Source organism: Calonectris borealis, chromosome 11 (genome assembly GCF_964195595.1).
Source record: "Calonectris borealis chromosome 11, bCalBor7.hap1.2, whole genome shotgun sequence".
Lineage (NCBI taxonomy): Eukaryota > Metazoa > Chordata > Aves > Procellariiformes > Procellariidae > Calonectris > Calonectris borealis.
This window is the reverse complement of record NC_134322.1, coordinates 3201190-3214239: the sequence shown is the minus strand read 5'-3', so window position 1 is coordinate 3214239 and position 13050 is coordinate 3201190. Positions and strand designations below refer to the sequence as shown.

Genomic DNA, 13050 nt, shown 5'->3' with positions numbered 1-13050 from the left:
CTGTGCAATATTCCCCTCCTAAAAACTTGCATTTCTTTAAATTCATGTCTATTACTTTTGGTCTGCATTTTTTGCAAGAAACATTTGAAAGTTAGAGTCCCCTTTAAAGCCCTGGACAGTGAAAAGCAATCAAAAAGTGGATGTGGAAGCCCAACAGTTTATGCTCATGGATAACAGCGTGAAGAACACGGAAGGTATAGGGACAGCACAGCAAATGACAATCTGTGTACAGGGGCCCTATACGATACAGTGTAGGCAAGAAGCACAGGTAAAAACCCAAAGAATAATTAGCATGGCTACCCTATAGTCACTGTATCAGTGAAGAACCATTAGTCAGGCTGCAGCCACTGCCAGAGTCAGTCTTTATAGCCAAACTCAAGATGAAGGCAGCAAGCTGTCACTTTCCAAAGCACCTCGCACTACAAGAATACCTGCAAGTACCTGTTTAGTTCTTCTGAACATTGGCGATGGGCTGTTGGGACTACTGGCTTTTGAGGACAGTTTGTTATTTGGTGCTGTGAGAAATCCTTGAGGTCGCTCAAACAAATCTAGTTTTAATACTGGAAATCCATTATAGCTGTAAAAGAAATGTGTCACTTAACTCCGTAAGGCAGTTCCACAGTAAACCACCACATTATAGCAAATGAAATCAATTACACAGTTGCACTAGAAGCTACACAGGAAATAGAAAACACAGAAGTAAACCTTTAAAGACACCATTGACAAAGTGGTTTACTAATCCATCTACATGATTTCATAAGCTTGCACAGTCTCTTAACCTGTTATTTCAGCATAAGCAACTTAAATTGATAAAAACGTTTGCTTTCGCAGCATTTTCTTTAATTAATGTGTCAAATGCATTAGTATTGATTCTAGTTAATAAAAAAAAAATAAAATCTGTGTGGCTCACAGTCCTTACTGAGCATCACATGACAGAGGTTTATAAAAATCGATATGAACAATATCAAAACTCTCTAAAAGATTAAATTAGATTGGTTTTAAAAATGTTTCTCAGAATTAATGAAGAAACCAATAGACAAACTCATTTGACACAATTACTAAATTAGTAACACCAGTTTTCAGTGATTCTTTGAAATGTACTCTCTCTGTCCAAAGAGTATCTGCAGCTTGTATCGTTATCAGTAGTAGCAGCAGGCCAACAGACTGGGTCCATTAATTTCAATTTTAACCTTAAAAAGCATCAACAGCTAGCACAATGTAATATGAACACACAGCCAGCTTTATTAAGTATCATTGCTTCTGTGTGTACACACACACAAAATCATTAAAACTTCAGAAGAGCTGGCACACTAGGCATTTTACATACACATTTTTACTTGAGCAACATGAAGGGACAGGAAAAAATCTGTACTTCGTGGCTATCACAAGAACCTAGAAACTAAACTCTACAAGGACAGCTGATAGGATTTTGGCTAGCATCCTACCATGTCCTTAGGTTACCTGTATTGTAGCGGGTGCTCTTCACCATTTGGCAGATGAGGGATCTCAGGTGGTGTTATAAAAACTGTATGCTCACTCTTGTATGACTCATCCAGCTCTATAAGTCGTGTTTCCCCGGTTTTGTCCATATCTACCTGGAGAAATTATGTTAAAAGAAAAAGTAGTTACTAGTGTGATTTATTTTCTGCCGTTAAAGCTATATGGTCAAGCAGGGCAAAGTCTATATCAGCATCAAAGGACTGCATTTTAAAAGTAAGGGTGCCTCGCAAAGTTATAATGAGAATAGCAAGTGCTGCATCGTTTTTGTAAACTTTACACCAGCACAATAATCGATGTTTAACGATATACTCTGAATTGACTGTTTTCAGTTAAATATTGTAAGTAGTTGTACAAAGAGGTTAATCTTTCTGAATACAACCATTTCTGGAATTATGTTTCCAACTGCAGCAGTAACTTGAAATTTATTTTTAAATATGAAAATGAGAACTACCTTTTCTCCTCTGTTTTAACCACTGAAAACAATAACAAACTTTATCCAATTGTCTGATGTATACAGAATCTACAAACAATACTATCTAGCAATTTCAGTCACTTACATAGTCATTAAGGTCATGCTAGTTTGCAGAGATTACAGAAATACACATGCATTCAAAGAGATAATGGAATAAAAACATGTGACCTCTACTAAAATTAAAGGGGGATAGAAGTAACTTTGTTTTTCTAAAAAAACAGTAACCTGAATAGTAAAGAGCAGCTTCATGATTTTTTTCTCTTTCGATAACTCAACAGTTGTACGTGTGAAAATACAGCACATATTGGGTCGTCCTGTCCTCTCACAGCTAGGACAGAAATTAAGTTCATAGCTAACAAAGGCAACTTGTAATAATAATACAACTAAGCATAAATTATGGCTGCACCTGTTTTGTTTTGTTTTGAGCTTTGTAACTGGCAATTTGACCACAAATCTTTGCTTTGTTAGCCTGGCTGTTGCAGAGAGGAGGAGAAATTTGCACTTCCCAAATTAACGCCCCTGCTTTAAAGACAGCAGCAGAGACATACTCCAAGGCTCCAGGCAAATTTCAAAGCACCAAACTGCAGGATCAAGCGGGAGAAAAAACACTGTCCAACAATTTTACTGAAAGAATTTCTTCCATTGCTTGAGACAAAAATAAAGAACCAAAGCAAAACTTGGCCACCCCAAACAAGATTTTGGGAAACTATGAACTGTTTCCTTTTGAGAAAAAGAACAGACAAGCCTTCAACAATACTACAAGCTTCCTACTGCTACTGTTCACATTACAGAAACCACTAGGAACACACCAAGTATAACATGATTACATTCCACCAGAGAGCCTTTACTTAATATTTGTACTGGTATTTGTATTGCTTTGTCTCTGATCTTCTGTCACCAATTGTGTCTCCTCCAACACCTCATAAGCGCTGCTTCCACTTGTGGGATGAGACCCGTCTCCATCTCAAAGTGTTGGCACTATCAAAAACTACTTACTTTGTAGCGCACAGAACGTGCTTTTTATTCACATATTGATAGCCCCAGTGTTCAGCTCAAATACTGTCACAGTTTACATTTATAGCCATTATTTAAATGGATTAAATGGCAACCAAATTACAGCCAAATGGTACATTATTTCAAAGAAATGAATAAGTAACCTGTGGAACCCAAGGATGCACATTCTTCATGCCTTAGGAGTTTAGCAACAGAGAATTAATGTACAAAAAGAAGCATATTCCACAGTTCTTCCCTTCCAGTGAGCTGGAAATATATCAAGTAGCTTCAGTAGAATTCTTGAATATTTAAAATTTGATAAACATACAAAAAGGTGTTCTTAATTACACATTTTACTGCATGAGACAGATGGAACATATTAGCAAATCGAACCAGCCAAGTAGCAAGAACATATGGCTCCTGAAAAGTAGAAATAAACGAAACCTTACTTGGCAATTTAAATACTTCTAAGGATGTAAAAACCCCACAGTTACAAGTTTCACCAGTGAATTACAATAAAGCCAGTAGCTTAAATATCTATAGAATTGAGATAATTTTTAATTCCTGGAAAAATGAAAACTTGTGAGACAATTACACCATATCTTTCAGTAGACAAAATGGGTAATCAATTACAATCTCTGCTGCTGCTGTCTAGGATAAAATAACATGTAGAAGAGATCACTCTTCAGCTTAATCTAAGCCCTGCCTCAAATAATTTACAAGAATAGTTTATATTTTATAGACAACTAATTTCATAGCACATAAAATTTGTCTCAACCCAGTGGCTTATAACCACCCATAAGAAAGTGTTGTATCATCTTTCAAACTATGACATCACTCTTTCATGCATACCCTTTGAGGTACTAGTTCACCTAGTAAAAGCCATTAATATAGAAATAAATATTCACTTTACTGGAATCATTCAAATGTGGTATCTGGTCAAAGTAGAGCATCTTGCCTAAAGCTCTAGTTCGTACAGTAGTCCTTGGTATACTTCAGTATTTTGACTTTGTACGTTACTGTTAAGCATAGTATCAGAAATAAGAGAAATCAATAAAGAGAAGCAGGAAAGAGAAGATGAGGCAAATATATCATTGTTCAAAGAAATCCTACGTGGGGAACGCACTCCCTCATGTCAATGAAAACCTAGTTTCACAATCAATTCTTAAGCCATGGCAAATCTTAAACACATAGTAATTCCAGTGCCTCAGTTTCTCCACAATTATCACTGGCATAGAAGTAGTTGTCCAATTAATAAAACTGAATGAAATCCTCACTGACAGAAATAGAAGTTGGAGAAGTACAAGTGTTTTCTTGTACTTTTCTTATAAAATTTATTCTCATGGCACAGTCACGAGCTTTTTTTTTTTTTTACAGTGGAAAGAAGCTGCCCACGGCATCCACTAGCAAAATAACTGGCACAGAGTCGGTGCTTCAGCTGTACGAGTGGCTACTTAACCTTTTACAAAAGGTGAAAGCTCTAACCGCTTCACAGATTATGTGCAGTCTCACAGTGGCATCACAAACCTAAGTATTACTTTTTCAGAACAACTGTTTTAATTCCCAGGCAAGATAACTTTAGCTAGGGCATCAACTTCAGTGCCCTCATAAACCATTCTACAAAATGAAATATAACAGATAGAATTTGACACTTACATAGTCATCACATTCTGAATAAAAATCCTATTTAACAGTAGTCAGAGAAGTAACCTGCAAGACAATGGAAGCTAAGTACTGCTCAATAGCGTTTAGTCACTGGGGTATGTATATTCCTGTCTACGAGACCTCCCATTTTTAAACACTAACAGGCAGACAGCAAAGCAAGCACTACATGTTGAAGGCTTTTTAACTGAACTATAGGATAACTGAGTGAACATTACAGAAATGTTTGTAATAAAATCAATTTACAACCCAACGAATATCTGCAGCTTATGTCGTATAACTGTGAAGAACGCTTTTGAGAACTACTAATAAAATATTGAGACTAGCAAAAGCTATAAAGAGCACTAAATACCATTAGACTATGCTTTTGTATTTCTCTCAAACTTAAACTTCACTGCTTTCAGATTTGTTTTCAAAACAACTCCTTTTAGCTCTTCTGCACTTTCATAGCAGAAATAGCCATAAATAGTAACTGTAAATAGCAGTTTGCATAGTCTTCGGTATTAACTTCTGTGGAATGAACAGCAGGTGACCTACTTTACAGGAAATTCTAGACAACTGTGCATTAGTTAAACATCAGTGTCAACAAATAGAGTGTTACAGGTAGCCAGTAAGATGACAAGTTGGTGTGGAATTTCTTATAATATTCATAAAAATTTCTTTCATGTTACAATAGAAGCAAACAGGGATATAAGATTGCGGTTTTCAGTTCAGATCTTCTGAAAACAAAAACTAATGCAAAAAAAATTTCAAGCAGCCTCAAAACACTTTTGTAGACCCTCTTTGGAAATACAATGAATTTTCAAAAGCTAATCTACCTGTACTTTTTAGAAAATTAGTTCTTCACAGTGCTCAACACTATACTAATGTGGACCTGTCTTATAAATATCTTAGGATTTTCCAAAATCTGAGTGATACTTCCATGGAAGACTAAAAAAGAAATCCACTTTGAACTGGGAAATCCAACATTCTGTGAGCTCCAGTCCAGCAGTTGTTCTACGCTTATTTCAGGAAAAACACCAATTGTGATCGTGTTGCACTTTCACACTCCTTGTCACATAATCCTTAACAATTGCCTTTCCTTGTCATTACAAATGATAGAATAGCATAGCAAACCATGGTAAGGTATTCCTTTACTGCAACACAAACACGACAGTAGAGTAACAGAACCTACAAAAAATGTCAGCTTACGCAAAGCTTATATGTGACACACCATAATAAATCTTGCTTACTTTAAGAAACCCATACATTTCATATCCATCAATATTTGATAATAAGGTCATTAGAAAATATTCTTATCCAAGAGAAGAGTATCAATACAAGCACTGTATTCAAGATATTTACATCAGCAAGCTGGTTTTGAATTGGGGGAAGCAATGACAGCAGTATGAATGAAAGGAGAATTGATAAGAGATTCATTTTAATTATTTACTTTTAGTACAAGCCTTCTAAAAGTTCTCTAAGAGTAACTAGAGAATCACTATTAGAAAGAACTGGCCAGCACATTGTTTAAAAAAAAAAAGGTCAAGGAGCCTTCTGTTTATAATGATTAAAAAATAGTGAGGCTGCCTTATATCTTTTAGTGTGCTGTTCATCAACCCCATTCCTAAACGGCTGCATGAAATATTACACAATCTATAAAAGTGCTTGTAGTTTTACCTACGGAGTATAATTCTCTGATAAAGAAGCTCAAAGTTGCTACTTTACAGTCAGAATATTACACTTCTTACTATGGGCCAGTATTTCAGAAGCTTACATACATGTGAAAATTAGCACTTCTAATTGGTTCTCATGATATTATATTTACATTTTCAAGAATTTGAAGCAGAAAATAAAACAAAGCCCAACAAAAAAGGAAAATGGAAGGCTCCGGTGACTAGAAAAAAGGAAGTAAAAGAAAAATAGAAATAAACTTGCCTTCAAATATATTCTGCTTGTACTATATCAGATAATGTAAGCAACAGCAGAAGTTAAAAAACTATATGCATATGAAGACATGCTTACTTTATCCACGCAGTCATCAAAAAATGCAAGGCTTGCGTCCTTATCACTGACAAAAGAACATTCTTCAATGAAGCGAATAAACATTTGAGTTTTGGTCATCAGTGTGTAGAACTTCTGATGTGAACGATCTCGACTTTTGAGGAAACCTATAAAGTGAGACCAGAAGCATGTAAGAATGCCTAAAAAAAAAGCCCTCACCAAAAATCATCATATATTCTACTAACGAGCAATAGCCCTTCTGTAATCTTTGCCACTACCATGTAATTTTTTCTGCACTTACATTTCTACCATCATTCACAACACTAACGCTGCAAATGTTTTTACTCTTCAAATAAGAGAGAATCTAAAATAGTAAATTAATATACATAAAACAAGTTTATGACTCTTCACCTTGTAGTTCAAAGAGAGAACTTGCATCTGTGGCTGTTTCAGAGGGTGCCTCTGTTATTGGCCTGAGATAAGACCTGTAACCTTTTAGTATTGAGGCCATGAAACACAGGAATGCTTCCTGGATCTCCAAATCTAACAGATGCAATTTCTTCCCAGAATTAAAATCGTAGTCATTCATTGCTAATTCCATTAATGCATCTTCTCTTGGTCTCTGTTGCACTGTGAACAAAAACAACATTATAACGTTTCACATAATTTTTTTTTCCAATATTGGTAAAAAAAAAAATTTCTCTTTACCCTACTAGATTCACTGATTACTGAGCTCCATTAAGTTTGGAACAGATTAAAATATATGCAATTAAATTCAATCATGACATGTGACCATGGATTCAGCCTGACCTTACACAACTCCTGTATCTCTGGATAATAGCAAAAGCACGATACATTTACCTTTTCAGCACATTAGTTATTACAGCAGAGAGAACCAGTATGGACAGAGCTGAAAAAAAACCCTCATGTTTATAAAAACATGTGAAAATTTATACAAGAGCTGATTAAAGAAGCATATTTTAGGGACAAACACATCGATGGGATGTGTGTATTACTTTTTTTTTTTTACAGTGCCTTTCATTTAAAAGGGTTCCCGAAAAGCAGACTATACATATTAAGTACCTATATACACAGAAAAACACCACTCAGATGCAAAGTGGAGCCATCACAACACAAAGCCCTGATACAAAGAGAAAGCAGGCATTTTTTTTTAGAAGATTTAGCAAAATCTCTATTCTTAAAGTAGATACTTGTATCAACACTTTAAAGCCATCAGAATTCTAGCTAAGACTTCACTGCTACACACAAGATATGGTAACATTCTAATAATGTCTCAAAAAAGTGAAAGGATGGTTTCATTACTGTCTTTCCACATGTTATATTTATAACCAACCTTATACTGATATCATGTTAAATTCTTATTACAGAGTAAATTGTTTAAAGATCAGTACCACTCTATTTTTATAGAGTATAGAGAACATACAGTTTAACAATTTTTCCTAAAGAAATCCTCACAGTAAAATATATCAAAATTTTGAAGCAACAGACAATTTTTATCACCTATACACATTTTTATGCAGCACACACCAATAAATTTCTGTTTCTGTACATTCTAATTGGGACACAATTAAATTCTAGTAACCTCAACAGCCAAGAAGGTGTAAACAGCCTTTAAAAAAAGAGTGCCCTAAATCCAGGCGACAATTACAAAAATCTTGTGCAATATGCTTTCCAGGTATGTATTTCTCAAACACGTAGTGTTGATCAACCCCATCCTTTTCATACTCTGATTTAAGTCTTAACCACTTGCTGTATCTGCCACAGCAACTTGATTTTACACTTGCATTATTGCTCCTCAAGGCTCCCTCCAGTGTCTACGGAAATCATCTTCTAAGCAGACAGGTAATGTCAGAGTGCTGATGGACCTCCTTGCACTTCACAAAGCCTGTTAGCTATGACGCCCAAGCACATCAGCTGGCCTTGACAACATTCATATTTCCAAATGTTTTATTGTAAAGAATTTCACCAACATCATCCCTATCCATTTTTCTGCTCTCTCACATCAATATACCTTGCTCTGCAGTATTTGAGGATTCTATCAACAACCAATTTTTCCTTAGAAATGTCCAGTAATTTGCTATACATTTAAAAACCCAATGTTTATAGAACATTTGTAATTTCCATCTTAAAATTTCAGGTAAAGTACTACCAGCTTGAGTGTCATATTTTTGTCAATTGTCAAGACATCAGCAGACTTGAGCAGGCTTTGAAGACAAAACAAAGGTCTTTATTTGGTCCTGGCCTACTTTTTGCTTTACTATTCCCTTCTCATAAAAGCTCTGCATTTTTTTTGATACGAGGATAACATCAATACAAAGGGATATCTATTGAGCACCATTTTATATATATCGAAGACTCCTCCACCCCAAAAGCTCCTAAATGGGTTCTAATCTCTGGACTTAAAGCACAGATTTTTCCCATTCTGTACGAAAACATTGTGTTTAGTGTAACAGGTGACTTAAGAACATATTTAATTAGCTATATTTATCTGTTAATGTGGCACACTATATCCAGTGTAAATCTTACTATGTACTTTCCCACTCACATTCTGCCAGTTGCTGATATAAATTACTTAAAGTGTTCATCAGATTTTTACAAGGTTTCTTTGGTAAGATCTTCCATGCAATAGCTTTCTTATCTCCAGTTCTGGAAGGGGGGAAAAAAGAAAAGTGTGAGTATACACTGGAATACATCTGTATATAGGACTGTATTCAGAGGATTTTTCTATCCTACCAGAGAAACGGGAGAGCATATACAATTTGCTCTATTAAAACAGGACTGAGAAGGATTGAAAACCAACCAACAAAGTCAAACTTAATTTACTACATGGAGATTTGATCACAGCCATCCAACCAATGCCCCGTATTTCAGGATGATGTTTATGCAGCCACACTCTTTAGCACTGAAATCAACGCACTTAGAACTCATGAAAGATGGATTAATAGTATTAAGCACCTGCCATTGCACAAGCAACCACCACACATACTATGTTCTCAGCTGTAATTACTTAAACTAGGATGGAGATAGTGACTAGAATGCTCATAGTAAAAATCAATTTGATATGATAACCGCTTTGTGTTTACTGTGTATAGATTTGGACTTAGCTGTATCACTATCATGATGAAAAAAACTACAACATTCTTTGTCAACAGAGGGCACCAGCAAGCCTCAAGACCCCATTGGTCCCAAAGTTGCAAAAATTGTAAGCATTTGTTTGACACTTTTTTCCCATACAATGAAACACTATTAATCTGTACTAAGAAAATGCACAGAAAATCAGCTAAAAGTAGAATGAAAACAGAAATAACTGGAAATAAATTATTTTCCATTAATGAATGTGTAGCTAATTAGATGATTACCAGAAGAAATGCACAAACATGTTCCTTTTAACCAAAAAGTAAGAAAACCAAAACTGAAGTTATCGCAGCCTAGTTTGAACTAGTTCCTAAAAACTTCAGAGCAGAATTGCTATACAAACTTGGTACCAACATAAAATCCTTAACAAAAATTTCTATTTACAAATACTTAATATATGCAACCTTCTCTAAATCCACACACAACTACCGAAGCAAAAATAAACCCACAAATAAGAAAATTTAGGAAGAAAAAAGTTTTTAGTTAGGCATAGTAATGCTGAAAGACTGCTATCAATAGGAGGATAACACAAAAGAATGCTGACCGAAGACTGAGAAGTTACACTAAGTATAACACAAAAGAATGCTGACCGAAGACTGAGAAGTTACACTAAGTATATACTGAGTATATTAAACATTATACTGAAATAAAAGTTTAATTCTGAAATACAAGTTTAATTAATTTTGTGTGTTTTAGAATCTTGAATTGGAAGCCTTACCCTCTTCTGTCTATTTTTGTATCACATCACCACAAGGAAATAAATAATTTTTTGTTTTGAATGTCATAACAATATGGACTGTTTACCAATGGTTTTAACAGTGCATTGCTGTCCCTTACTAGTGTTTTAGATGCGAGATAATTAGTATTACAGAAAAATGTAGTACTCTACACAGTTCTGAATGAGAAATATTACAATACTGTTATTTCAGGTTGTTAATGATGGCATGATTCTAAGTCTTAGTTAAGACTCTCTCTAACCCATGAAAGTTCACATCTCTAATTCTCAACATGAAGTTCCTGTACTTCATATTGATATGCAGTATGATTTAATTTGTTATAACTTTCAAGTAGATGCTCATATGAAGATACTAGAATTTCTTCGACACTAAAAAGCTAATAATGAAAAATGAAAATTACTATTCTCCTCCAGGGACAATGAAGTGAGACACAATATGGTTAATCCAGGAAATGTGCCAACGCGTGCAATAAGATTTTAATGTAATAGAATAAAAGGCAATAATGTTCCATGAGGATTGTACCTCCACTCTGCCATGTTGAACAGGAGATATCATTTCTAGCATGCTCATTTCAAGGATGATATATTAGAAAGTTCAGAGGTTTAAAACAAACAAAACCTCCCAAAGTTTTGCCAAAAAGCTAGTTTTTCCCTTTGAAAACAGGAAGCAAAAAAAATTAACACAGAAGAAAAACTGTTAATAAATACTTACTGAGAAATTGTATTGGTATCTAGGTCAACACAGCTAACATCTGGTGGAGGGTCATAGAGATCAAAGTATCTTGAATCAATTCCCACTATGAATGGGCATGGTGCGCTTAACACATCTGCCAGTGCCAAGGGACAGAGAGGAATATATGGACAAGGCCAATGGAAGGGAAATATCATCTTTGAAAATATGCAGAGACAAAAACATAGGTTAAACATGTATAATAATATAGTCTACGCACCTGTGTAAACCACACTTCACTAACTGCCACTTCAAAATTATTCAACATGGCAGATTATTACTGAAAATCTAGATGCAGATTATTAAATAAAAAATGCACTTATTTCAATTCAATTCAATAAATTCAATTTGTTTCATTTGTAGGAAAAAGCTCTTCAGTATAATAGATTGCATATAGCAGAGGTAGCAAAACAATGCTTAGTGAAGACAGGCAGGAAAAAGTAACATGCATTTAGAATTCCGCAAGAGAGAATACAGTGCTATTTGGGAAAACGAGGAACTCGTATTTAGTGCATTGTAATGACCAAACAACATGCTTATTTACAATATTTACACACAAAGAACCAACAACAGAGTTACTCTCTCTCTCTTCTGTCTTCATAGGATATCATTAGCAACATTAATTTTTCTCTCTAATGATCTTTATTTTTATTCTTAAGTAACCTTTAAGCCTAACAGCACTACTACTAATTTTAGATTTTATCTAAAAAACATTCTTTTTTCCACTTACAGGTGTATGATTGAAAAAACATTACTTACAGAGACTAATGCCTCTGTCACACTAGTAAGGACAGAAGGTCGCAATGAATGGATGAGAATTTTATGTTCCGTCACAGCAAATACAAGTAGAGTTACTGCATTTTCAGGTCCTAAATTCTGAAGTAGTGTAGAAAACTTGCCCCCACTGTTACAGAATATAAAGACACTGGTGAGTTACAAGGGACCATAAAAAAAAAAAAGAAATGTTCAATTACAAAATAGAAAACAAGGCTTTAGAGTAGGATTTTATAAACGTAAGTCTGCAAATCTTTCTTTTAAAGAAGGCTGCAAGGCAGACTACTTGGTACACTTCACTGTTAAGTGAAGAATGGCTACTTCCCAATAGTAACCACAATTTCTTGAGACTCTTCAATCAGTCTAGACTATTTTCAGGACACGTGCATGATGATTTTTCCTTCTGAGAAGCAATTTACAGGGAGACAACATACGTTTCTTTAATCATTCTCCTGCACTAAGACACGAAAGTTAAGACAGTCACAGAACTCCTTTAACCTTGCAATACAAAAGCTGCACTGTCTCAGGAGCCCAGGTACCGACTCCTAGAAAGGGGATCTAACAATCTGTATCCTGCCTCAAGAACCACTAAAATTATTTGAAAAAACACAGATATTTTTCATTAAGTATGTATCCTTGTCTGGGCGCAGGTCTAACCACATAAATAAATCTCAGATACACTAGTTACAAAAGGCACCAGACAAGGTAAGTTAATTTGCACAATTACAATTCAAAGTACCAAATCTTTTCCGCAATATAAATCAGAATACATTTCACAATTAAACCAAAGATACTGCTACTTGCCTCAGTGGAAGGGGTGATGACACAGGTTGGCTAAGAATCAGGTTATCATGTGGAGATAGCTAGAAAAAGATTTTAAAATACATTCTTTTTATTCTTAACTTTGGAAATATTTATTAGAAATTACACAACTATAACAAAGAACACCTAAAAATAAAATTTAAACTAAGCTGAACCGTATCTACCCCAGTTGTATAGCACTGCAAGAAGTGGTGTACAATGCTATGCATCAGTATCTTTCAG

General features: G+C 34.9%; 1 protein-coding gene across 10 annotated transcripts in view; it reads right to left on the bottom strand.

Moving 5' to 3' along the window:
- Positions 1–13050, bottom strand: part of DENND4A (DENN domain containing 4A) — a 61735-nt gene that overhangs the window by 17948 nt on the left and 30737 nt on the right. For all 10 annotated transcript variants that reach the window (XR_012675189.1, XM_075159752.1, XM_075159755.1 and 7 more), the window contains 8 exons: positions 12811–12869; positions 11992–12136; positions 11215–11390; positions 9177–9277; positions 7022–7240; positions 6632–6777; positions 1462–1595; positions 442–577 (listed from right to left, as the gene is read on the bottom strand). Coding sequence is in view for 9 of the 10 variants with exons in the window: in XM_075159752.1 (XP_075015853.1) it covers positions 442–577; positions 1462–1595; positions 6632–6777; positions 7022–7240; positions 9177–9277; positions 11215–11390; positions 11992–12136; positions 12811–12869 (1116 nt within the window). In the remaining variant the exon portion in view is untranslated. The remainder of the gene's footprint in view (positions 1–441; positions 578–1461; positions 1596–6631; positions 6778–7021; positions 7241–9176; positions 9278–11214; positions 11391–11991; positions 12137–12810; positions 12870–13050) is intronic.